This window comes from Acanthopagrus latus, chromosome 14, assembly GCF_904848185.1.
Source record: "Acanthopagrus latus isolate v.2019 chromosome 14, fAcaLat1.1, whole genome shotgun sequence".
Classification (NCBI taxonomy): Eukaryota; Metazoa; Chordata; class Actinopteri; order Spariformes; family Sparidae; genus Acanthopagrus; species Acanthopagrus latus.
This window is the reverse complement of record NC_051052.1, coordinates 21928746-21956530: the sequence shown is the minus strand read 5'-3', so window position 1 is coordinate 21956530 and position 27785 is coordinate 21928746. Positions and strand designations below refer to the sequence as shown.

The window sequence follows — 27785 nt, the reverse complement described above, 5'->3', positions numbered from 1 at the left end:
GTCCTCTAAACTCTTTAAACTGTGTCCAATATTCAGAGTTAACTTACAGCTTTTCTGGAGCTTTCAACCTCATCTCACAACCTTCATCAGAGGATGGAGATGTTTTATGACACTAAGGTGAATCTTGAGTTCAGACAGTTTGGGGAAAATTTGACCACCTTTTAATGGTTTTTGACTAAACTAGTAATTTGTCCAATGGCTAATCAGACGACCTTTAGACAACGTTTAAGGAGAAACGCCACCTTGCCAGCAGCACAGTCACACCAGCACACATGTCGACAGTGTTGGGCATGTAACTAGTTACTTCTCCCAAAAAGTGACTGAGTTAGTGACTGAATTACTCCACTATAAAAGTAACTTGTTACCAGGGAAAGTAACTATTGCGATACTTTTTATTAAAACGTTTAAATGTCTAAGAATTTAGATTTTTTTTCTGAGCTGGTTTCATGAGCCAGTTGCATAGAGTAGAATTGCACAGACTGGTACTGACACAGAACCTTTTAATATTCATGTCCTTCTTTGTTAGCGGAGCTCATGTTAGCCACACCTGGCCTGCTGTCATCATCAACAGTGTTTCTAGCCAATAGTGTTGTAGAAGCGTGTGCCGCTGAGAGACGCTTCATTAGATTAGAGCTGCTGACAGCGGACGTGGACAAACACTTTGCTCTGGGACATAATGAACATTCACATGTACGTTCTTGTCTTTTACCTCAAGGAGACTAAAGTCATGTCTGTACTTCCACTTTGAAAACACCAACTTTCCCTCTGGACTCACCATTGCATTGTGTGTGAGACTGCTGTGTGCTTGTGTGGTTTGTGTGTAAAGTGAACACTGCCTCTGATTGGCTAAGGTAGAGTAAGAGTTCGTTAGCCAATCATCATCCCACATGCAGCTGTCTCGACCCTCCCTCCAGTGGCTGAGAGCAGAATCGGATGACAACAGCTTCAATGAGCAGCTTCAGTTTATAACGCGCCACATTTAATAGTCGGCAACGGTAACGGCATTGTAACGATGGAAATAGTTAGATTACCCATTACTGAAAAAAATAACGCCATTGGTAACACCATTTATTTTAATGCTGTTATTTCCATCACTGCATGCAGAACTGTGTAAAGCGCCAACCACTTGCAAAGGTCACACCGTAGACTCTGCATACAACAGTTACAAGTTCTCATTTAAAGAATATATTCCTGCATCACTGTTGAGTTTGGTTTGTTCAGGAAAATTAAACCAATCTTTTTAGGAAAAACCGTGCAAACATCTTGAACACAGTTTGAGGTTTTAATCAACATTAACTTCAGTTCTACATGAGTCTTCACTTTGTGTGCAGGTAAAAAAAAAAAAAGTTGTTCTAACATTTCTTACATAGCAAACATAAGAAACTGCAGATTTAAGACTCTCACTGGAGGTGAAGTAAATGTTTACTTTTATAATCATGGTAAAATTATTCCTTTCATGTCCTGGACTAACATCAGTTAGTGAATTCACTGGATGTGACACTTTGTCTGCCATAACAGAGATACCTGAAGTGAACTCAGAGCTCCTGAACACATTGTTACTGTTGGTTTCTGAGAGCAGATGATGGTGATGGTGAATCCTGTCAGTTCAGTTGTCAGACAATCAGACAGACCTGAGTCAGGATACAGCTGCTGTCTTAGGAGAAAGTCAAACTCAGTGTATGAGTCTGTGCTAAACTGGACCATCAGTCCACAGAAGTATGAACACAGTTTCCAGTTCAACCGTGAGCAGCAGTTTCCCTCTCAGCTGTCCTGTAGGAGGTCGTACGAGCCTCCGTTCACCACCTCGTGTTTGTCCTTCGCCTGCAATCACGCAGTAAGTCGGTTCAACAAAGTGTTCAATCTGTAACAACTAAGTTAAATCTGTTTGTGTGGGTTCTCTAAGTCACTGTATCAACTGAAACTGTGACTCACTGTGACATCGCTTGTGTTGGACTCGGCAGGTTCTGGAGCTGCTTCATAAACCGGGTTACAGATGCTGCGATTGCTGTCTGTTGGTGGAGAGTCTTCCTCCACCTCATCCTCCTGTTAAAAGGGCCAAACTTCATCAACATGTTGGACACTGATGTTATCTAATGTTTCATAATGACAAAGTTATAATTCTAATACAAAATAAAATAAACATGGACCCTGTGCTGGACGGCTTTCTCAGTCCTGCTCCCGCAGGATTTCTGACCATCACGGCCTTCAGTGAATTTCAAACCAGCTGAGCAAGTAGTTTGACGGAATCCTCTAGTGGCTGTATTACTTCTTACAACTCTAGAAGAGGAGGTGCATGGTGGCAAAATGACCATGTAGGGAGCGGGGCTGTACCTCATCCAGGAGACGGCTGCAGGTGTCCAGTGTGAAATCAAAAGCCATTTGTGATGATTTTATGTTGATGAAGGTTCTCAGTCAGATGTTGAGTCGTAGGCAGCTGGACTCTCACCTCACCTCACGAGGGGAGCAGCAGGCTTTTAAGCTCTGTGTCCTTACAGTCCTTATGTGATGATTTTATTGTAACGTCATGAAGTAACATGAGGTATAAAACTTTGTGACTTAGGTAACCAGGTAACGCAGTGATTAGAGCCCATCCACCCTGTTTTTTTCTAAATCTAACCAAGCGGCTGTGTTGTCAAAACGTAAGGAAACAGCAACTCTACAGGTCCAGGACACTTGTGACGCTGCCACAGCCATGATGTGTTGGAGGCGCAGAAGATCGCCCAGTTATTACCAGATACTAAGGATACTGTATACTGATGATTACCTGCTTCTCATGGCCGATACAGATAAGATAATAACTAACCCTTTAAAAAGAAGTTTCCAACGTGAGGATTCCGCACACTGAGGGTTAATTATATTACTATAATAAAACTAACAACTTGAAAGAGTCTGTTGTAGTGGTAGTCTTTCACCGTTGTATGTCCCTCTGGACAATTTCTACTGACAGCAACAGAAAATTCCAAAAGAAGAGTTGAAGCGCGACCTGACGTGTGAACTACATATCAGCTCCACACTGTAGAGAAACTGTGTGGAGGAAACAACAGAACTGAAGCAAACTGCAGTCTGACCTTGAAGTAGTGGAACTGGAAGGGTTTGGTGTTGTGGGTGTAGAAGTGGTATCCAACAAAGACGACTCCCGCCACCAGAATGACCAGCAGCAACACGCCGACGCCCATCCCCGCCTTATGACCCACATGCATCTACAGAGCCAATCAAAGGTCAGAGGGCACAGATGGAAACAATTGGAATAATCAGCAGTTAAACTCATTTCTGTTGTTATGGCATCACTCACCTCTGGGCGAGGAGGCGGGGCTTCCAGTGGTCCCTGGAGAACATGAATGATCCCGTTTGAGGCGAGAACGTCAGAGGTGGTGACGAAGCGGTTGTTGATGTAACGAGACGACTGAAGAGATGAAGAACGGTGAAAGGACAATCTGTTAAAACTCCACAGAACTCCATTCAAAAATCTGCCATTTCTATTAACTTTGCCATTATTTTCCTCCAGAATAATTATGCATTAAGAACACATCAGCTCTGCAGGAAAGGTTAATCACAAGACGAGGGCAAAGGTAAAAAACGTTCATCTAGTGTTCACTCATAAATCTGACCAGAGCCGACGGGTCGAGCAGATCGGCGACTCCGAGGACGGTCAGACTGCCGACGCGAGTCCTGATCCTGCTGCCGTTTTTCATCTGGACAACAGGAAGCGCCTGACCCTCGGACAGGTGGAACTCAATGTCCCGCTGAGACAGAGTCTGCAGGGACACGTGGACGGAGACGAACAGGTGAGGACACGTTCACAGATACAGCAGCTGTCAGAGGATGCTTGTGTGAGACTCACCTGGTTGTCAGGAAGGCCGCTGTTGTCGGGGACAAACAGCGTTGACTGGACCGTCAGGTTACTGAGACGCTTCATGAAAAGCCTCCCTGACTCTGACACCTGAGAGTAGTTCAGGATTTGCTGCAATTACGATTCAGAACTGAAGATCAGTGATGAAGGTTTCAAAGCAGAGAAATCTGGTAACAGAAGCTGAATGTTCTCACAGTTATTTCAGAGGAAACAAACAACTCACTGTGAAGAAGTTGGAGAAGGTCGGCGTGGACTGAAGGACCTGCAGCAGGTTTCCTGTACAGCTGAAACCATCTCCAACGTAACCAACTTTACAGTCACACTTCACCTCTGAAACCAACAAGAGATCTGCTGATTATTGATGATTAATACATCAGAATCATACAGGACCCAGTGATCCAAGGAACCCACAACAACACAACAACATGTCAGTCATGTAAAGTTAGCTGAAGGACTTTATTCTTCATCTGTATGACTGGAAATATAACTACAAAAATCTTTCAAACGTGATCATGGCAAAGAATAATAGAATAATCAGAATTTAAGATTTTTTAATAAAAGGGGGACATAAAAGTGCTTTTGGATAAAAGGACGATAAGAAAAACATAAAGGTTGAAAAAACTCAACATCATAAGCACACCAGAGACTGTTATGATCAATAAAGCTCAGATATGTTGACCAATGAGTGAAGAGTACTTCCTCTAATCTTCAGGTGTGAATTATTTTCAACTCGTTCTCCTCTTCCTCTCTCACCCTTCATCCTGTAGCAGAAGGTGTCCCAGGTCTCGCTCAGGTTTTTGCGGATGCCGTAGTCCACGATGCCCACGTGTCCAAAGCCACAGAGGGGATTGGAATAAGTGGTGGGGTACGCCACCCGGGCCTGGTCCAACCAGCCAGCAGCACACATGTTGAACCCGCCCTACACAGACCACCAGCTTTTATTCAGAAATGAGGGGGACTAGCAGACAGCAATTATAATACCAACATCACCTACTGATTCAAAGGTCGGTCCATCTTTGCTCTGTACATCTTTTCATCACCCTAATAATAACGTCTGGACTCAAACTACCAACGTGTTGGTTGATCTGAGCGCTGCCTGACTTAGTGTCGGGGGCTCAGTGGTTCATTCTTCAGACGTAAACCTTTCAGACTACCTCCCGTGTTAAAAACGTAAAAGGAACTTAAAGACAAACATGAATTTGTCCTCTGAGCTGACGGTGGTTGTGTCTGTGTTGTGTTCACTGACCTGCTGAGCGTAGGACAGCTGATTGTATGTAGCCAGACTTCCTCCCTGTGCAGTGCAGCTGCATTGCGCTGCAGTGTAGTTCAGTTTGTACTGACCCTTCTCTGAACGGTAGTGAAACACACCCAGCTTTGCATCTACACAAACACATAACACACCTTATAACACATTCATCAGTGTTTTTGATCAGAACGAGTCCAATCACTGATCAACGTTATACCTTCAAAATGGAGGTCGGCACATGTAGCGTCTTGATGACACTGTCCGTTGTCTTGGAGACAGCGGCTGATTGGCAGCTGCTTGAGCTCACAGGTGAGTCCGTCTCCGATGTAGTTGTTCTTACAGGTGCACTTCTTCTTCCCCTGCTCACACACACACACACACACACACACACACACACACACACACACACACACACAGGTCATGGTCACACACACACACACATCTGATGCTCTGAACTGTTGAACGATCAGCGCAGCATCCTCACCGGAGCCGTCATGGTGCAGGTGGCATGCTCGTGGCAGCCGCCATTGTCCCCGGAGACACAGGGGTCGATGGGCTGACAGGTGAAGCCGTCTCCAGAGTGACCTTTAGGACAGGTGCAGCTCACCTGTTCCCCTTTCTGAGAACACCTGGCTCCTTTAGCACAACCACCATTCCAGAACTTACACATGTCTGCCGCTACAGACAGAAGAGATGGACAGGTCATAGTTAACGATCATGTTAACGACGGGAACATCTCTCACTCCGGGTTTGTGTGCTGTGTGTGAAGTGTTTCTACCTGTGCAGGTAAGTCCGTCTCCTTCATAGAATGGCCGACACACACAGGTGTTGTTTTCCTGACAGACGGCTTTTGGAGAACAGGATGGAGAACAGTGGAGGACTTCAGCTGGAGGACACACACACACACACACACACACACACACACACACACACACACACACACACTGTGTATGACAGTCTTCATCAAAGAAGAAACGTCTCGGCAGGTATCGTTAATAATAACGACATAATGGAAACAAAGTCATTTTGAACTCACCTTGCTGGCTCTCGCAGCGTTCTCCGGTCCACCCGACGTCACAGAAACATGACCCTGTACCTTTACGTCCGGCGTCACATGACCCGTGTTCTGAGCAGTTACAGGCTGAGAACAGACGATGAAGAAAAGTGTCAGGATGATGAAACCTGAACACATCAAATAGGAAAGTGTCACCACAGTTCACCTTTACAGGTGGCTCCATAGAATCCATCACTACACAGCTCACAGGCCACACCCCCAAAACCAGCGTTACAGGTACAGGTACCGTTACCAAGGTGACCGTCATCACAGTTTCCTCGGTTACTACATGGCGAGCTGACTCCACCAGGGCAGACTGAGAGAGAGAAACATCATCACTGATCACGTGGTCATTCATGATGTAATGAGCTCATTAATATATTCATGATGTCACCAGGCTCATTAGTTCATTTATTTTGTTGTCAACATTATGATGCAGCTTTTTAAATCTGTGAACATTTTTCTTCCTGTTACAACATCATGAAATTGTGGCTGTTCTATTTTCTATGTTCTATTATAACGGTACTGACACACTGACGGTATGTATCATCTGTATTTGTAGGTTGGGTTCTGTAAAGGTTCTCGATGGCGTCGCCTCACCCAGACAGTCTCGTCCGTAGTAACCATGACAACACTTTGGCTGCCAGAAGTTGACAGTACAGACGCTGCGACAGCCCGAGTTCTTGGTGACGAACATGGTTGGAAGATCGCACTTCTGAACCTCCTGGAGACAGAACCAGAGACAGAACCAGATGGAACCAGAGACAGAACCAGAACCAGAGACAGAACCAGATGGAACCAGAGACAGAACCAGATGGAACCAGAGACAGAACCAGATGGAACCAGAGACAGAACCAGATGGAACCAGAGACAGAACCAGATGGAATCAGAGACAGAGCCAGAGACAGGGACAAATGAGTTTCTAGCAGATTTGATCGGATTCACCTTCAGTTTGGACCCTTTGGGACAGCGACTTGCTGAGACGGATCTGGAGCCACACAGTCCACAGTCCATCTACCACAGAAGAAGAGGCAACAACAGAGCTCCCTGTCACATCACAGCTGTTGGATCACAGTTAACGATCGACGGCATCGTCAGAGAGACTCTCTTTAGTTGATGGTGGTCAACCAGAAATGAGAAGCTGCTTTTGTTTGCTTCAGTCTGAACTGAACGGCCAGAACCTGCTGTGAACGGGTCACCGTCATCACTGCAGACTGTATGAATGTTGTACTGACACAGAAAGCGTGACAGCCAGAGAAACAGCGACTACATGACCGGTTTGTGGGAACAGTTGTTACAGTATGTTTGGTTTGTCCAGTTTTTGTTGGTTTCAGTTTGTCTTTAGTTGTCTTTAATCAGCACAGATGGGATTTACCTGGAGGTCAAAGGTCGTCTGTTCATCACAGCGTCCTCCCAGGCTGGGCGGAGTCAGCAGGCAGTCGATCCCGTAGGCGATCCCGCCGTTAAAGACGAGGTGTCTCTGAACGATCCGACATTTTCCATCGTTCACAAAGATTTCTCCCTGTTCAAAGAAGCAACAACTGAATCAACACTTGCCCGCTGCCTTCTCTTCTTCTGTGGTTTGGTATCTGCTGTACTCACAATGTCATCCATCCCTCCACAGCCAAAAGAGAGCGGTGAACCTTGCAGAGTCCGAGCCGAGTCCAGATGGATCAAACCTTCAGCGTAAATCTGAGAGCAGAGCGAAAGTTTGAAGAGGAGAGAACAGTCCTGAGAGGTGAGCGGGGCCCCCTGGTGGCTGGGACACAAACTACATCACTACCACAACCAAATGTTTCCTGTCCTGCCAATCAGAAACTCCAGATGTAGTTTCTACAGCTGTACTTTGTGCCGTCCTGGTGACAGGTCACAGATTTAATTTGTTCCCAGTCGATGGTGTCAAGCCTTTTGTTTAGAAAAAAGTTTATTCTTGTCAATATTTATGTCTGACCTTCTGCGACTGCAGGATGTGGTACTTCAGATACTCCACCAGCTGCGGTCGGTTGTCTTTATGAAACAGGAAGTCCTTCTGCTCCTGTGGCAGAGACGCCGTGATGCCATCCGAGGGCAAGAAGACCGTCACTGGCTGGTAAATCACATCATTCACTAGGTCCATCACACCTGAGTCCTGAAACATGCGAGCAAAAATCATCAGCAGGAGCGTCCAGAGAGGAGCTCTGAATGAAGTGGGCACAGGAAGTTGAGGACTTGAAGGAACAAACGACGGGGAACAAGAACCTTGTCACAGTTTAAAGTCTTACCTCCAGCAGCTTGTAGAAGGTTTTATAACCGTGACGTACAGCTACATCACTCAGGTTGAGCTGTGGAAAATCCAGCAGAAACACATGGTTGTGAAGGACTTTTCTTTTACACTGTTGATCAGACTCAGACTAAACGGCAGTGTGATGACTCTATGATTTACTGATTAATGACAAACTAATCAATAGATTGATCAGCAGCAGTGTTGTGTACTCACTTTCAGGTCTGGCTCTAGTTTTCCTTCCAAGCCAGGAGGAAACAGAAATCTGTTGATCTCGTGCAGGATCCCGTTAACGCTGACCTCGTCGCTGTACGTCACGTTAGCCTCATTGATGAAGATGCGGCCCTTAAAATATTGCAACGCTCAAACAATCAATACAAACCAAAAGACAATTTTATCTTTAATTTCCCCATTTTATCCACAGAACAAACACAGATGTTCTCAATGTTAGCTACAGTGCTGCTCTCTGATTGGTCACCTGGGTGGATCCGGTGGTCAGGACCAGACCGGACAGAGATGTCAGGTTTCGGGGTCGGCTCAGGTCAGCAGGCAGCAGGATGTGACACATGACGATGTGGTTGCGTAGGAAAGAGCCGACTTGTTCTTTGTGTTTCTCTGCTTTCAGAGGTTTCAGCTAACAGGTGAATGACATGTTAGCAACACATCTGTCACACTGTGAGATATATATATATATATATATATATATATATATATATATATATATATATATATATATATATATATATATATATATATATATATATATATATATATATATATATATATATATATATATATATATATATATATATATATATATATATATATATACTATCTGATCACCTTGCTTGTCATGGCTGTGAAGGCTTCAACGTTGGGAGCGAAGACGGTGAACGGCCCGCGACCTCTCAGATGAATATCCAGCGTCTGAAACCAGAGATTTAACCTCAGTGACTCATTTTGACCAGAAGGAGGCGACAGAGTGAACAAGTCATCACTTACCATCAGAGCGATGAAGAAGTCTCTCAGCTTTCTCGTCAGAAGCTCCTGCAGACAGTCAGAGGTCAGTCTGAGGTCCTCTGGTTACATGCATGTTAATGAGGGGGAGGAGTCTCAGTTGCTCACCTTCGCCACGGTGCCTCTGCAGATGACGCCGTCTCCGATGAAATTGCTGTTACACGTGCAGGTACGAACACCTGGGCCCGTCATGTTACACCTGGCGTAGTCGTGACAGCCGCCATTTTTCTGGAAACGTGACAGAGACCGAGATGAGCACAAGTCAGCATCACGGCGAAATATCCAGAATCATGACTTAGATTGTTTGTGTTCCTGTAAAAGACTTCTGAATCCTTTTACATCATGTTTGTGAAAGTTTGCATCCACTCACAGTTCTTTTACATGACCATGCAGCACTTTGCCTTTAGCTTGAAGTACTTTCCCAATATCAAGTAAAACGCTTTACATTAGATCATCTATGTGACATGTAGTAACTAATACCTCCTCAAATAATTCTCCTTTAACACTGAATCTTTGTCAAACCGATGATTTTCCGACAGTCTGGAGACAAACATACTTTTTGACACAAGTTGATCATCTTGCAGTTCTGCCCGTCACCTGAGTAACCATCACTGCAGGCACAGGAAGTCTGTTAAAGAGTTAAAGAAAATGACATCATAAACAAAGACAAACGTCAGCAGAAGGTCGTTTACAGCAGAGATTAAAATCAGTTTTTACTTTGTTCGGTCCGACATGAACACAGTCGGCGTTGGCGTGGCAGCCTCCGTTTCCCTCCAGACACGGATTTATCTCTGTGGGGGAAACACAAAAATCCCACAGCATTCGAACACATCACACCACCTGTGTGTTTATGTGACATCATCAGGACAGACTGACATCTGGATTCAGACTGTGTGTCTAAAACTGAATGTTTGATCCTGTTTGAATCGTCTCATGAAACACACACGCAATGTTTGTCAAGCCAATAAAGTGTCAGTTTGTTGTAATGAAAGTAAAATGAAGAGAAATGTTCTGAAGAGAAGAGGAACCAATCAGAGTTCAATATGAATAAAATGAGTGAACGTACCGACACACACACGTCCGTCCCCACGGTAACCGCTGCTACACACACACTCTCTCATGCCCGGCTGAGTCTTCTTACACACCGCATACACACTGCAGCCGCCGTTAGCCACCAAGCAGGCGTCTATAGCTGTATACACAGAACCATCATCATCACCATCATCATCACCATCAACATCATCTTCATCAAAAGATCAGAGTTAATAAAGTAAACGGATCAGTGGTCTGAGCTGACGTGAGCAGATCTCAGGTGGTTCTGATCCACCTGCAGCGTCATCACGTCTTTGTTACCTTGACAAAACGTTCCGTTTCCCTTGAATCCAAAAGCACAGAGACACTGAAAGCTGCCGGCTGCGATCACACAGCTGTGAGAGAAGAAGAGACGGGCCTCAAACATCCTGCATGTACGTAACAGTACGATCCTGCAGAACACTTTGTGTCCACTCACTTTGCACTCGTGTGACATTTGGCTGAACCGCACAGTTCATCAGCTTTGGACTCAATTTCTGCAACACACACATCAGAGTGAGTGATCAGCTGCAGTGAATGTGGAGAAAGTGACAATGTTTCAAGAACAAAGTCATCACATTTAAGAACACAATCAGGAAATCTGACAAAATACGTCACAACTGTCTGAGAATAGAGTCAGAATTTGATGAGAACAAGCTGACGTGAAGCGGTCGACTCGTCACAGAAGAAGGTTCAGGAGACTTTTTAGATTTCTTACAGCAGTAAGAGATTCTGTCTGCATTGTCTGGCTCTGTCCTCAGACACTGGACTCTGATCTGACTCAGGCCACAATAAAGAAAATACACACTTTCTTTAGGAGGTCATCAAACACAGACAAGGCAACGCAAAATAACAAAAACTACAACTGCAGTTTGTTCTTAGGATTTTGTTTGTGTAGGAAGTCATGAAAATAGTTGAAGGTTCAGGAGGCGTGGATGTGATTTACTGAAGCTGGATGGAGAACAAGCAGAAGCATCACCGCGATGTGACCTCGTTCACCACTGTGCTCTTCAAGTGATCCTTTTTACAGCCTTGAGCCAGAACAGACTCAGAACCTCCCACAGCAGGAGGCCGCCTGGGTTGTGATGTTCAGAGCACTTCCTGTGTGTTGGATGAGTCAGTGCATCAGTGTCAGTGATGTGAGTGTGAACAGGTGTCAGGTTGATTTCCTACTTTCATCACAGAGGACTCCTCTCCAGCCGACCTCACACTCACACGTCCCGTCACCGTTCAGGCCGTCATTACAGCGTCCTGCTTTACAGCCGCAGTCTGCAGAGAAGAACCGGACCGGCGTGATGATGGATCTCTTCACAGTTGTGTGTTAATAATAATGGTTTGGATTTGTCTAGGTACTCAAAACACCTCACACGGTTCCAGGTTCCATTCATTCACACACAGTCATATCCATTCACATGCTGATGACAGAGGATGCCATGCAAGGTGCCAACTGCTCATCAGGAGCAATTTGGGGTTCAGTATCTTACTTAAGGACACTTAGACATGCAACTAAGGGGAGCCAGGATTTGAATCAATGACCTTCCAATCACTACACGACTCGCTCTGACCACTGAGCCACAGCCGCCCCAGCAGCTGAACTCACCCTGATCACAGTGGACTCCGTACTTCCCTCTCTGACACGTCTCACAGGCCGTCCCCTCAAAACCTTTGTTACACTGACACACTCCGGTTCCGTTGGTCCCGTCCACACACAGCCCGTTACCGAAGCAGGGCTGACCTTTGGGCCCGGGACACGGCTCACAGTGCTGCCCAAAAAACCCTCCACAGCACCTTCGCACCTGGAGACGGAACAGACTGTTAACACTGAGCTCTTCATCGTCTGTGTGACTCCTGACATGACGGGTGACGTACGATGGACTCCTGCAGGCAGGTCGCTTTGCAGCCGATCGTCAGCAGACGTTCTCCTTCAAACATCCGAGTGAACATACACTTCCTCCTCTTCACGGATTTCTGCAGACGGAAGTCAAAGCACTTTAGCGTCACATGCACCTTGTTGGGGTTCATGTTGGTAGATCATGAAATGTTACAGTAAATACTGTGTTCTTGCAAAATAGCCAATTTTACCCTATTATGAATAGATTAAGAAGGACAACTGTAAGAAGGAAATCTCTTTGTTGTGAGCTGTGTTTGCTGAAGATGAATAGTAATAAAGTCAGACAGAGTTTCGTCTTGTTCTCCAACTTCTTCCTGATGTTAGCGACACGTCAGCAGATGAAACTCGCTGTTGTTAAACGCTTGTCTTTAGAGACTATGATGCAGAATTCTCACATTGTCTGTCTTTTGAATTAAAGTCCAGCTTGTAAGTGTTGTGAAGTGAATTAATGTTCAGAGTGAATCTTACGTCTGGGGTCGTGTTGTTCGGGCAGATTTTATTCTGTGGGAACAAACAGTCGACACAGATTCCCTTTGGAGAGAAGAGACAAAGTTCAGTTTGTGTCAGTGGGACTCTGTACAGGTACAGCACAGTCTACACAGGTACTGTACAGTACTGTACAGGTGCAGTGGTCACAGGTGTGCAGTACCATGACTTTCTGGTACTGGATCTCATCACAGCGGTTCCGGTTGACGGTCAGAACAGCTGACAGGCCGTGGATCACTCCGTTACCACTGAGGATGTTGGATGAGTTTATCTGAGCGTCATTCACAAACAGCTGGAGGACAAACAGACAGAGAGGATTATAGATCTGCTCCTTTGACGATGATATTGATAACTGATGACGATATTTATGATGTTATCGATCACTGATTCTGATCTTTGTTCGGACCTTTCCGTCTCGGGGGTAGATGCCGAGCTGGAAGGAGAACCCAAGCAGCGTCTGTTTATATCCTCCAGGTTGAAGGTCGGTCCTCAGCAGACGCTCCGACGCCACCACGTGGTAACGAGTCGTATTCACATCCTGTTTGTGTTTCAAAATAAAAGCAGACAAATGTTTTTCACTGGATCAAAAACTATTGCTTGTTCTTAAATATAAATATATTTGTTTATGACTGTAGTTTAATTTGCAATAATGTTGTCTGCCTAATGTAAAATGTATTTTGGGAAGTTATACACAAACAAAGACAGGATATCATTCACTCTTTATACCAAGCACTGAAAACTGAGAACTACAGAGATGAAAAATAAAGTTTGAAAATATACAAGATGGTTTTTATAAATGAAGTGAAAATACATTTTGTTTTTAAAAAATATAAACGCGATTGTTTTATTATGTTAAATCACTGCATAAGGACTATGTCTGAAATGTTTTCATTATTCTTAGATTCTATCAGTTCATCGGTTTATTGTTTTTTATTAATGTGATGTTCTGCATGTATGGCGGGACACTTACCACTTTAACTGACTCTTATCTTTTCTTAGTTAATAAGTAACGAAAATGATAAAGGACTTTTCCTAGTAACTCAAATAGTAACAAATAACATGAACAAGAACCATAAATATAAGAATAACTTCTTCCATTAACAAGAATATCTAAAAGAAAATGACTTTATTATGTTAAATTATAATATTGATTACGTTGTATGTCTAAGTCAGGAAATGGAGCTTGTGTTGATTCATTTGGCTTAAATTTTATTATTCTACATGTCAGTTGTTCTGTTTATTTATGTCAAAGAATGAGACACTCCCCACTAAATAAAAACAAACATACTATGCAATTATGTAGTTTTATTTGCATCAATAAAACTAAAATATAAAATCATATCATCTGCAAAGAAACTGACTTTTTTAATCTTTGTGTTTCTGCTCAGTTTCAGTTTTATCGATAATGCAAATAACAAGGGTGATAAAGGAGCTTTATTAGTAACTCCTGTACAGTTAACGATGTTAAGAACACAACTTCACTGTACCAGGGCAGCTGCAGACATTTTCTTGAGGTAATCAGTGACGGCAGCGTCTGTGGGAGCGAAGACGGTGAACTCATTCGCCTGTTCGATCTCGTCTGTCAGGTTGTAATCCTGAACACACCAGAAACAACAGCAAATGTTTAACACATGAGACAAATGATTTATCCAGAGTGAAGGGCCGCCTGCACCAAGAACGATGACTGTAACTGATGTGATTCTAATTGGCCGTCAGTGTTTCTATCATTCATTAATTTGCTCTGAAAGTGATCCCACTGATATCGCTCACCACTGCTGTTGTCCTTTTTGATTTTTAAAATGATATATTTCTAGTAATTCTTATCATATATATTATGTTTCTTGGCGCGGACTGTCCTTTAAGGTGCGAGCGTATCATGTGTTCACGTGTTCGTACGATGAGATAGGATCTGAACAGAGAGAACTCGGGTCTCAGCCCGAGAGTTGCCAGCAGACCTTCACTCAGCTTCCTGTCAGGAACTAAAACCTGGAGACACAAAACACACCAAACAATCAGAAACAGTCAGAGACAGAAATATCTGAGCATCATCAGCATGGTTAACATCGTTCGCTGTGTACCTTATCAATGATGTGGATCAGTCCGTTGGTCGCAGCTACGTTTGGTGTGGTGATGGTCGCTCCTCCAACAGCTGTTTTCTGTCAGAACAAACATACCCACTTAAATCTGAACATCATCGTCAGGATGTTACAGGACAAGTTCTGTGTTACAGAAGAGGAAATTATACTAGGATTTTATTTTGATATCAATTAGTTATGTTCCCATTCAAAATGTCCCTGTTCCACTGCTCAGCTTCTGGTGTCACTGCAGCTTTAGTGGTGAGTGCAGTTTTTATTACTGCGCTCCCTCTGGTGCTCATCAATTCACCTGCCAAGTTACCAGTTGATCAGATTTCTTGATGTAGAACAAAAGAAAAATTGAGGCTCAATCAGAGAAAGTGGAAGTTTGCCAACAGTCTAAATTTAAGTATTTCATCTTTAATAATCCCTCTTTGGCTAAAAATGATAATAGATGGAGGTGAATGATCTGGTGTGGACACACCTCATTGGTCGTTGAAACAGGAAGTGTTGTCTTGAGGAGCGAGGTCAGAGAGGAAGTGTTGCTAAGGCTGGATACTGGATAGTAACCCTGGATCATGTGATTTCTGTGATGCAGAACAGACGGGAGCTGTTAAACTGCTGGACACAAAACTGTCAGTCTGTTTAAAAGTCACATTGAGCCGTCACCTGATGAGACTCGGCAGGTTTCCCTTCATGGTCCAGAAATATTTGTCCTCTGGAGACATCTGAGCAACAGCAGCTGAAGACGGAACCAGGACGGTGAGGTTCTGATCCGGCAGAGACACACCAGAGTCCTGGGACACAGAGACAGTAAACAAATATTGTGATTGGTTCGATATTTCTATTAGTTCCACGAATAAACACCCAAGTTTTGTCCAGTTGGAAAATGATTGAAATGGATTGACTGTCACAGTGATTCTGTCAGAGACTCACAGTCGTCCATGTGAAGAAGTCGGAGGTGTCCGGCAAATTAAACAGCTCCTGAATGCATCAAGAAAACAAACTCAGAAAATAGAAAACATTGTTTTCAAAAGCAGATAACTTTCAGATTCTCACCTTCAGAACCGTCCCGTAACAAATCTGACCGTTTCCAGCGTATCCTGTCCCACAGACACACGTCCACCGAGAGGACAGCAGGAGGCAGCTCGCCTGGACACAACACCACTTCATCGTCACAAAAACAGACTGAGCAGCAACAAGACTCAGTAGATCGTCAGTCTTTCCGCTTCACATTTGACCGTTGAGAAGAATATTCATCTACTCACAAAGTAATGGCAGCCTCCGTTGGCGGTGACGCATTGATTCACAGCTTCACAGTCTCGCCCGTTTCCTTTGTAACCTGGTTTGCAGGTGCAGTCACTCTGTTGGTTTAACGAAGAACAGAACCAGAGGAAAAAGAAGAAAACGTGAAGGAACAGTAGTCCAACTTATTCTGACTACAACAAGATACAAGCTTGATAACAAAGCGACATAAGAACCAAACAGAAAGGGTCGCCAGCATGTTACAGGGTGTGATGGCTGTTACCTGTCCAGGTCCAACGTAGATGCAGGTGGCATTGGGGTGGCAGCCCCCTCGGTCGGGACCGTCACAGTTGTTGACTGGCTGACAGTCGTCTCCATCCTCCCTCCACCCAGTCAGACACTGACATGAGTGAGAACCTGGTCCGGTCTTTATACATTTGGCCTGCAGGGGGCGCAGCAGACGTGGCAGTTACGTCTCAGGACACATCAGACATCTGAGATTAGACATGTTGGTTTAGTGAGTGACTCACGTTGACGCTGCAGCCACCTCGGTGAGGTGGAGCACACGGGTCCGACTCCACACAGGTGATACCGTCACCTTGGTAACCAGGTTTACATACGCAGCTAAAACGCACACAGTAGATTCATTACATGATGTCTGAGGTCATCAGTATTGTTCCAGTTCAAAGAGATTTGGTTCAAAATCAATTTTATTCATACCACCCAAATTCACAATCAAATGTCCCGATGGGCTTCACGATCGTCCTCTGCTGCCCCCAGCTGGTCAGACTGGTCACAGTAGAGTAGCAGCAGAGTTAAACCTGAGTATGATGGATGCAGGTGAACTCACCTGGTGGTTCCCTGGCTGAAGAGACAATCGGCGTGGGCGTGACAGAACTGACCCCGAGCGCCGCACACAACTGTCGTGCGTTCACAGAACCGACCCGTGAAACCCATCAGACAGGAGTCGGGTTTACACCGACCGTCGGAGTCAGGACGGTTATCACACTGTCCGTGGATACAGGGACAGGCTGAGGACAGACAGGTGAGGTGCGACACAGGTGAGATTTCATCATCCAGACATCATGACCACCTGTATGATGTCACCATTCAGACTTACTTCTGTCACAGTTTGACCCGTATTTGTATGAGGACGAGCAGTACTGACAGCGAGAGCCACTGAAGTTTGGATCACAGGTACAGGAACCGTTTCCTCCGATCCCCTCGAAACACTGCGACCAGAAAACGTCAAGTGATTTTTACCCACCTGTGTTCCAACATCGCCGCCATCAACTGAACTTTAAACCCTTTAGTGTCAAAGAGTGAAGCTCAGGGAGTTTTGTTCCTGACAAACTAAATCAGTTCTAAAAGAAGTTTTCATTTCAGTTTAAATTTCAGTTGATGGAACGATTCCATGTTTCTTGGTAACGTTTCAGGAGTCATCTCTGACTTTTCACCTTTCACTTGATTAAGGTGTTACCAGAAAGTGTTGAGTTTGAGTGTGTCCGAGATGTACAGTATCTGACCTGACCGTGTCCGGAGCACGGGGTCTGGTATCCCCCTGGACAGGGACTGCAGTCTGGACCGTAGAAACCTTTACAACATGCTGGAGTCTGAACAAACACAGAGACACATCGCATACCTCCATCAGCCTTCATTCACATTTAGTCTGAACCTGAGGAATTATTGTGGAGTTGAATCTGTGAAAACTTTCAATCTGAATCAGGTTGATGTGCCGGTTTACCGTGACCGTGGTGTTGCAGAGTGGAGAGCAGCCGGTGGTCGGGATGCTCAGAGCCGGTCTGCTTATGGTCAGAGCGTAAACACATCCGAAGATGGAGCGGCCCTGATCAATACAGAGGTGATCGTCATGTTGCAAATCAGCACGAGGTTCAGACACAATCTCAAAAGTGTAGTCAAACGTCTTACTGTATAAACTCCAGACGAGCACTGAGACAGTTTGACCTTTGAGCAGCTGACACATTCACCCTGAAACATCACAAAGGTCATCGAGCGTCTCAAAGACACTTTACAGGAAACTCAGATTTTAGAGAAAGATGGTGTTGTGTGTTCCTCAGAAAATCAACAGACAGAAACCAGCTCATACAGTGTTCCACTCTATCTATCTATCTATCTATCTATCTATCTATCTATCTATCTATCTATCTAGTTTATACAGAGGTGATAAATGAGACAACAGCATTCAGATCTGGAGGACAAACTGGGACACATCTCATGTTACAGGTGTTTCCACAGGTGTCACAGTGAGTTGAGGTCAAATAACAACATGATTGCCTCATTTTATTGCAATTTAACCAAACAAAACAAATGCAATGTTGTGTGAAAAGACTTGAACTAGACCAAAGTGAGCGGTGAAAAGGGAGACGGCTGCTGTTGGCTCTCACCTTGATGATCTGGGTGTCGGTGATGTCACACCTGTGGGGCAGCACAGGTTTGATGGAGGGCGGAGTCAAGACTCCATCCACGACATACAGACGACCGTTTTTAGCTTCGACTGCCGCCTCCAACACCGCCACTCCGTCCACCATAATCTGACCCTGATAGACACAAAAAGAAACCAGACAAAACTTTTCCTTCTCGTCTCATTTATTTCTCTGTTTTCAATAATGTGATCAAAACTTGTTCCAATTTTAATAATCAATTTGTTGACCAGCAGTTTTGGCGCCTGAGCCTTCAGATGACATCATAATAAAGTCATTCCTGTTCTTGATTACAGTCCTGATCCTGGTCTGGTCTTTGAGGTCCAGCAGTCTGAATTAGACTTTGTGATGATGAATTTACAGTATAAAACAAACTGTTGCTGCAACGATGTTTTACTTCACATTAAGTTTTAGAAGCCGTTCCGTTGATGATGAGCAGCTGTGATGTCATCAAAGCACAGACGTATCACTGAGCTCAGGACACCTGAGAACAACACAAAGATGTTTTTAAGATCCACACTCACGTTTTCTGTCACGTTTATCGTCAGAACCTGATTCGCCATCGTCATGATTCTGGGACTGGACACGGCGTTATAGACCTCCAGCTTTAAAACAAGAACGTACGTGATTAGAATATAAGGACTGATCAAACTGTAGTTAGTGAGTTAAAACATGCCGCCTGGACTGACCGCCGTGGACTGGACCATGTGGTTCCTGAGCAGCTCCACCAGTTTGTTGTGACCCTGAAGAATTAAAGTGGTTTTAGTGGGATCGTTGGGGTGAAATACATCCAATGGAAATGGTTAAATTAAATGTTCAGAGCTGTGAGGACTCGTGTCTGCGATGTTCTCACTTCAGCACTGCTCAGGTACTGCAGGTGTCCTTCAGCCATCGTATCGAAGGCTGAACTGCTCGGAGCGAAGACGGTGATTGGACCAGGACGGTCCAGGACTGATGCCAGGTCGGCTCTCTGCACAGACACAAATGCTTCAGTTAATGTGACCAATGTTAATGTGAGTTTCTGTGACTGTGACCTACTGACCTCCAACAAAGACTTGAACTTGTCAAACTTTCCGTAGTCAGAGATGATCTTCATCAGATTCTCCTGAGAGGAAACAACATGTTCATGTAACGAGTCCAGAATAATGTAGACACAAAGAGTTCAGTGCTGATCTGGTGTGTTCACCTGTGTGTCACTCTCCACTGTGGGGGAAACACTGTCCATCAGCTTATTGATGATGTGAATCATCCCGTTAGATGCCACCAGGTCAGGCTGCACGATCACACCTCTCTTCCTGCTGCCATGGATACGGATCTTCGTCTGACTGTCCTGGAGGACCAAACGGACACTGTGTCACACCAGATCAATCACCTTAGATCAATCACCTTAGATCAATCACATTAGATCAGAGTACCCAACATGCATCATTCAGCAGTGCAGCTGACTGATTATTTAATAATTGGATCATTTGCATTGATTAGTGATTGAAACCTCATCACTCTGTTATTCTCTCTTATCAAGATCACTTACAGGTTATTACTGTAATTAGAAACAGCAGCAGCAGCTAGCAGCAGCAGCAGTTAGCAGCAGCAGTTAGCAGCAGCAGCTAGCAGCAGCAGTTAGCAGCAGCTAGCAGCAGTAGTTAGCAGTAGCTGGCAGCAGCAGTTAGCAGCAGCAGTTAGCAGCAGCAGCAGCTAGCAGCAGCAGCTAGCAGCAGCAGTTAGCAGCAGCAGCAGCTAGCAGCAGCAGTTAGCAGCAGCTAGCAGCAGCAGTTAGCAGCAGCAGCAGCTAGCAGCAGCAGTTAGCAGCAGTAGTTAGCAGCAGCAGTAACTCACCCCCTCGGTCGTGTCCGTCTCAGCTGATTTTCCAGTCAGGGTGTAAAAAACGTCTGTTTTTTTCAGAGTGTCAAAGGGCATCACCCCGGCAACCAGGTGCATCTTACACAGGTATTTAGCTTTGGACTCGTCAGCTGTCAGAATCCTCACCTGGATAACAAACACACACCTCAGTAACGCACAAACACACACACATGATCTCCTCAGTTAAAGTTCTGGTAGAGATGTCTGGATCTGAAAACTGCCGGAGTGAAATATTCAGACTCGGGTTGTAAAGAAATCACGTTTAAACGCAGCTGCTGATGAAAGTTGATCAAATGAATCTGTGACTCTTACTGAAGTTCCCCTGAAGCCTTTATTGATCGGGACAAACAGAGTGAAAGGACCCAAACTCTGCAGAGGCCACGAGAGAGAATCTGAAAACACAAACTCACAGAATTACACCCAACGTTATTAATTATGATGGAAGTCTTTCAGAGGTTTAAATCCCTGACGACAGAATCGTCTGATGGAGGAGAGAGAAACTGAACCAGTGGTACTCGTACTGAACAGAGTGATGGCGCTGCTCAGCTGACCGCTCCACTGTCCTCCAGGTTCAGTGTTCAGACTTGTCAGACGCTGGATGATGTTCCCATAACACACTTTACCGTTACCAAGGTAACCCTGGAGACAGGTGCACCTGAGGGACGGACAGACAGGTGATTTGTGTATTAATACGTGCTGATAGCATTCAGTAGATCCAGCAGTGATCAAAAAGAAAGTAAAGGACTGACTCGACTCTTCCTGGTCCCACAGTGGAACAGTTGGCGTTCTTGTCACAGGAATCAGGTCTACAGGAGTCCGTCAGGCTGCAGCCGCCGTCCAGCAGGTTATTGAAACCAGGAAGACACTCACAGTGAGACTGGAGGAGACAGCAGAGGGTTAATGTCCTCTCAGTCCCAGTCATCTGGACCACTGCTGCCCCCTACAGATAGTGTTCCTGATCCCTCTTTCTGGTCTTGACTCAGATTCTGTTCCTTCTCCTGATTATGATCCTGATCTTTATTCTGATCTTGTCTCTAATCAGGACTCTGGTTCTCTTTCTTTCATCCTTAAGGATCCAGATTCTATTCCTGAATGATTTTGATCCTGATCCTAAACTTGTTCTTGAACTTGATCCATCCTCACCTTCCCCGGTCCGTCGTAGACGCAGCGTGCCGACCCGGCGGAGCAGCCTCCCTGTTTGGTCTGACACGGATCGATGGCCATGCAGACTCGTCCGTCGCCGGTGAATCCCTCGTTACAGGCACACAGGTGCTGGTTTGGACCGGTGTGGACGCAGGACGCCTGGACATGACAGACTCGCTGGACACACGGGTTTATAGCTGAGGACAGGAGACGCGACTGTTAATGTCCTCTGTAAGACATCGATTGATCAGTGATTATTGATGAATGTTAAAGACTCACACAAACACTGAGCTCCTGATCTCTGGTAACCAGGGAGACACTGACACACCAGCTGTCCTGTCAGAGCTTCTTCCATACAGCGAGAGTTCTGCTCACACCTGAGAGCCACACACGCAGGTAACTCTGAAACACAAGACAGTGAAACAGGTGAAAGACTGCAGTTACCATACAGGTGAGAAACAGCAGAACTCTGAAGTCAGCACAGGTAACGGTAACCTATGACAGGTAAATGAAACCGGTAACTCCAGCTGATGGGTACAGGTAAAGACAAGGTGAGTGAGAGGAACGTCTGATTCAAACAAATATTTCAAATACCAAGAAGCAGTAAATGATAAACAATGAACAGGTGTAACAACACAGGTGACAGCACAGGTAACAGGTACATCTTTAATGTTACATGACATCATGACAGCTGTTGATCACATGAGGTGAAAGGTGATTGATAAGGATCAATAGCAACACACTGACCTTGATCGCAGTTTGGACCTTTATATCCTGAGAAGCAGGTGCAGGAACCAGAACCTCTTAATCCAGAGTCACACACGCCATGGACACATGAACACACTGAACACACACACACACAGGAAACAGAAAAGAGTGTGTGAGACGTGAACACGACAGACGTGATCTAATTTATTGATTATTACTGTGTTACCTGAGCTACAGGTGGGACCATAGCGACCAGAGGCACAGTCCTCACAGGCGACACCTGCAAATCCCACCTGACACACACACACACACACACACACACACACACACACACACACACACACACACACACACACACACTCTAAGGCCCCTGACAACAAAGTAACATTTCCCCAGAACCTGTTTATCCAGGTGTGTGTTTGATGTGTTCAGGTGTGTTGTTGTGAATCCAGGTGTGTGTTACCTGACAGCTGCAGGTGCCGTTTCCTCCCAGTCCATCAGAACACACTCCTCTGTTGCTGCAGGGTCTGTCGGCCCGGTCAGGACATTCTGACAACAGGAAGCAGTGAGCAGAGGTTAGAGAAGGTTGTCAGAGCGTTGTTGTGATGTTGAGACGGTCCATGACATCACAGATCCATCTCTACCTCTGTGTGTGTGTGTGTGTGTGTGTGTGTGTGTGTGTGTGTGTGTGTGTGTGTGTGCGCGCACAGAGTGTGACTGTCAGCACATTTGTGTCCTGCTGACAGAGACGCTGCTGAGGAAGGAAGTCCTGGTTCCTGCAGGACGATCTGCATCCTGCAGGACTGGACATGTGACAGGACACACTGCTGACACCAAACATGTTCTGGTGCCACCAGAGCAGTTAGACAGCTGAACGTCTGCTCCTCCACGGGTCAGAGCCTCCGATCAGCAGGACGGTTCTGCTGGTTGTTCTGTCTTCTAGCAGCTGTTTGAACACACTGTTTACACTGATTTCACCATTTACACTCCATTTATGAAAGAAGAAACATGTTATTGATCTAAACATGTCACATGTTACAAAGACACTAAACAGGAACAATATAGGCGACTTCTTTGTCCCCGTGGAGAAAGTCCCCAGACTCCCTTAACAAATGTGTCAGTTTAGTGAGTTGTTGAGTTGGAGCCACTTTATAAACTCTGTGAAACTCTGTCTCTGACTCATTCTGCATTATTTGGACCTTCTTGTTAATTCTGCAAATGTTCTACATGAACTTCTTTCTGTCTTTGAGTAGAAACATGGAGTCTGTTTGTCTTGGATCTGCCTGAAGATCTGAAGCTGCATCACTTTGTAAATCATCCTTTAAAAAAAGACTTTTATTTTCCATTTTGTTTCTCATGTTTTTTTTTGTTCTTTACATGATGTTGAGTTCTTTGTGCTTTAATTGTTGGACTTTGATTGGTTGTGTTGCAGGACAGTTCTGGTTTAGTTTTTCCAGGTAAAGTACTCAGATGTTTTAAAGTTTCTTAGTTTAATAACAGATGATGTTAAGTCTGTTCTACGTCACAGTGTTGGAGGTTTGAGACGCGCACCACCTCCTGTGGGGTGCTTATCTTTGGACAGGGTTCAGGTTCAGGAGAGACGGTGGTTCTGATTCAACAGTCTGGTCTCGTTCCTGAAGTCACAAAAATCTGATTTAAAAATGACCCAAAGTGTTTTCTGATCCGACGCCTTATACCAGCAGAACCACAGAGTTTTACAACAACTGTTCTAAAAACCCAAAGCCGACTGTTGCTCGGAGACGGGATGCGGTCTCCATTTTGATTTTGATTTTCTTGCATTTGAGAAACACATAACAACCCAGGGCCGCAGCCATGTCCGTGACATCATGGCTCAGACATGGTGCCTTTTGTCTTTTCTTAAGACTTGACCACAAAAAGGATCTGAAGACTTTCCTCAAAGCGTCGATGTCCTGATCTTCAGGTGTATTGATCATATCCCTGTTCCTCAGAGGATGAACCCTGTACATCAGATCTCCTCATCACTCTGCGAACGGGTCAACAATCCTTTCTTTTATCCGACAGTCATCTCGCTGCTACGGCCTGTACAGCGTCTCGGGGGAGAGCCGTGGCATTAATACGACTAATGGTTCTGAATGGTTCCAAGTGTCACACCAGGTGAGTCGGACCATAAAGACCTGGAGATATCAGTGAACTCACCAATACAGTCTGGACCCCAGAAACCAGGACAGCAGCTCCTCACCTCCTCCTCTCTGTAGCACTCGAAGGAGCAGCCGCTGATGGGAAGCTTCAGACTGGCCGTCCTGATGTAGTACCTGCAGAGACACAGAGACAGCTTCCTGTTCACAGCTGGTCCAGCTCACATTAGGCTGCTACTAGATCTCTGTTGTGTTTGTATTGTTGTGTTTGTATTGTTGTGTTTGTATTGTTGTGTTGTTGCTCCGCCTCACTTGCAGTCTGCAGCTGTGGATCTGGGCGTCTGTTTGTATCCTGACAAACACGGCATCAACATGCTGATGCTGCACGAGTGACACGCCGTCCGAGTCCTCAGCACCGTCGTGTTCGAGCACAAGTTCTGACCCAACAAACAAACAGACAAACAAACAAACAAACAAAACAAACAAACACCTCATCAGTCGAGCTGCTGCTGACAGACTCACAACATTCAACTGGACTCAAGATTTGAAGAACTGATGCACAAGTGTAAACAGGAAGTGAAGCTGCACCAGCTCCACCCAGGAAACACACACACACACACACACACACACACGCACGCACACACACACTTAAGCCATTAATATCCAGCAGTCCGTTGACATTAGAATCTATTGATTGATTTATTGATCCGTCTCATTGGCAGAGACGTGATCTGACGTGAGTTCAGCCGCCATGAATGTAACTAAGAACATTTACTCAAGTATTGAGTTCAAGTACAACTTTGACACTGAACTACATTTAACATCAGATACTTTAAGACTTTAACTCGAGTACTTTCACTTCTGAACAAAGTAACTGTAACACCATATCTTTACTCAAGTATGACTGTTGGTACTTTTCACATCACTGCTGCTTTAATAATGATAATACTGATGTGATTTATAATGTTGTATAAACAATAGATAAGAATATTGATTGTATTGACTCTCAGCTGCAGAGAAATCTGTTACAATAATAATAATAATAATAATAATAATAATAATAATAATAATAATAATAATAATAATAATAATATCAAAGTTTCATGTGCAGCAGTTTGATGTTCTGTGATGAGCGACTTCAACTACAAATAAATCCAAACATCAATAAATCAATATTTTAAAGTACCTGATGTGCAGCAGCTGAGCTCTTCATCATCATCATCATCATCATCATCATCAGCATCATCATCATCATCGAGACAAACAGCTGCTGTGTCCTCTGACAGACCTCCATGTTCCTCTGTCCTCTCAGCTCATCTGAGCTCATTCTGTTAGAGGCTCCCCTCCTTTTCACCGTCTCTCCTGCTGCTGCTGCTGCTGCTCCTCCTCCTCCTCCTCCTCCTCCTCCTCCTCCTCCTCCTCCTCTGTTAGTCCTCCATGTGTTTCCTGAACATGGTCTGGAGCTGCTGACTCAGAGGATCAACAGTCAGTGACACCCTGAAACTGAACAGAATCACAGTCGACAGATTTTACTTCGGTTAAACCTGATTAAATGTTCTTCAGCTGTCTGCTGATTATAATTCATCAGAACCAGGTGTGGGGCAGGTGAACACACCTGGTCGGAGGTGTGAACTCCCCCTCCTCTTCTTCTGATTCTGAAAAAGCATATGGCACCTTTCAAACAAATCAAAACGAAGTGGCAAATTGTATGTGGAAGTTATAATGAGTTGATGGTTTTACGACGAAGCATCAAAATGGAGCAGGCCACCATGTGTGACGTAGGTGAACGCTTTTGAGAAGTCTTAAGTCCACAGATGCTACTTACAAAGTTTGGTGCAAATAAGTCAAATGGCCGAGGAGGAGTTGGAAAAAGGACGTTTATCATTTTTTCACAGAGCCTCTGTGGCTCATGGGGACGTAGTCACCTGAGTTTCATGTCATTCAGACACTGTGGGGACATCCAACACTTTGTGTTTTGAACAATGAAGTTGTTATTTAATAACTTGAGTATTGTTTGGAATTTTAAAATTCTTTTAATAATTTTTGCCAGGAGAGTCCACAGATGTTGCGTGCAAAGTTTGGTACAAATGGGTGAAATCACCTGGGAGGAGTATGTTTGCGACATTTCGTGAATTTGCGAAAAAAAAACAAACAAAAAAAACAGTAGGCAGAAACGGGCGTGGCCTATATAACGAGATTCAGCACAATTCAGTGAATGTGTGGATATACAGTTTCTGAATGTGTGACTGTATATAAGTTATAAGCCAAAACACACTTTCCTTGATTATAGCGCCACCTAGTGGTGGAAATTGAGGACGACAACAGATTATGAAATTTCTCAGCAGGTGTGACGACTATATTAATATATAAGTTTGGTGAGTTTTGGGATGTTCAGGCAGTGAAAAATGATCATTTGGGACGAAAAAGTGGTGATTCGAAAAACAATGGTATGGAAAATAAAACATGAGCACGACTTATTAACATTATTTATTAATACTACTATTGATTAGAAATATATAATAAAACAATAAAAAGTAAAACAGTAAAACGTCAATAATCAGATTATAAAAGACATAAATCTCATTCAGCTGTGATCAATATTGTTTCTGATGTCATCACTTTACGTTTTATGATTTACTCTCCTTTATTATTTAACATCATGTTAACAACATTTAGATATTTAAATCTGTTTTTATTCACATTGTTGTTTCAATCAACTTTATTTACAGTCTGAGACGCCACCCAACTCTCCCAAAGCGTCTTAATTAATTGACAAGACTCAAAAGTCTAGAAGTGAAAGAACAAACTGATCAATAACCAAAACGACTCTACTGTTTGTTTATGTTGAAGCATTTAACTGAATCGTCCTGACGTCCTGAACTCTGAGCAGCTCAAAGCTATCTGACATCAGCTAATGAGTGAGTGTGTGTGTGTGTGTGTGTGTGTGTGTGTGTGTGTGTGTGTGTGTGTGTGTGTGTGTGTGTGTCTGTGAATAGCAGGAAATCCTGGACTGTAAATAAGATTCTGTCGCTCTTTCTGTGTTCCCTCTTTCCTGAAACTTTCTGCTCCGTCATCACACACACTGCTGATAACACACACACACACACACACACACACACACACACACACACACACACACACACACATTAGTGCTGAGTGGCAGGACTAACAGGATGGTCATCTCCATAAATCACATGTTGACCGACAGAAGAATCATCTTTGTTTCAGTGAAGAAAATTTTAAAGTTTTATTTCTTTTATTTGTTTGTTTTATTTGGTTTGTTCTTTAGTTCGTTTTGTTGCTTTATTTGTTTTGTTGGTT

At 44.4% G+C, this 27785-nt stretch overlaps 1 protein-coding gene across 1 annotated transcript; it reads right to left on the bottom strand.

The window, feature by feature from the left end:
* Nucleotides 1-1055: 1055 nt before the first annotated feature.
* Nucleotides 1056-25875, bottom strand: stab2 (stabilin 2). The gene is made up of 69 exons (XM_037121661.1): nucleotides 25651-25875; nucleotides 24777-24901; nucleotides 24526-24641; nucleotides 22811-22896; nucleotides 22574-22640; nucleotides 22387-22482; nucleotides 21919-22041; nucleotides 21640-21836; nucleotides 21246-21373; nucleotides 21018-21151; nucleotides 20809-20888; nucleotides 20473-20622; nucleotides 19823-19966; nucleotides 19679-19741; nucleotides 19490-19606; nucleotides 19326-19379; nucleotides 19161-19241; nucleotides 18601-18753; nucleotides 18125-18184; nucleotides 17940-18041; nucleotides 17722-17808; nucleotides 17316-17427; nucleotides 17046-17226; nucleotides 16726-16819; nucleotides 16479-16637; nucleotides 16219-16314; nucleotides 16010-16102; nucleotides 15887-15934; nucleotides 15620-15747; nucleotides 15435-15537; nucleotides 14954-15031; nucleotides 14772-14861; nucleotides 14363-14470; nucleotides 13282-13413; nucleotides 13039-13167; nucleotides 12858-12920; nucleotides 12368-12466; nucleotides 12099-12294; nucleotides 11672-11767; nucleotides 10938-10995; nucleotides 10781-10854; nucleotides 10494-10619; nucleotides 10145-10218; nucleotides 9984-10055; nucleotides 9536-9655; nucleotides 9413-9457; nucleotides 9254-9337; nucleotides 8889-9044; nucleotides 8627-8755; nucleotides 8412-8471; nucleotides 8102-8278; nucleotides 7753-7842; nucleotides 7526-7672; nucleotides 7096-7164; nucleotides 6751-6874; nucleotides 6317-6466; nucleotides 6133-6237; nucleotides 5875-5982; nucleotides 5581-5774; nucleotides 5314-5455; nucleotides 5097-5230; nucleotides 4604-4769; nucleotides 4074-4180; nucleotides 3842-3961; nucleotides 3609-3755; nucleotides 3293-3403; nucleotides 3069-3200; nucleotides 1933-2043; nucleotides 1056-1821 (listed from the first exon to the last, which is right to left on the bottom strand). The coding sequence occupies exons 1-69, from the start codon at nucleotides 25789-25791 to the stop codon at nucleotides 1762-1764; spliced, it is 7701 nt and encodes a 2566-aa protein (XP_036977556.1). The 5' UTR covers nucleotides 25792-25875; the 3' UTR covers nucleotides 1056-1761.
* Nucleotides 25876-27785: the final 1910 nt, after the last annotated feature.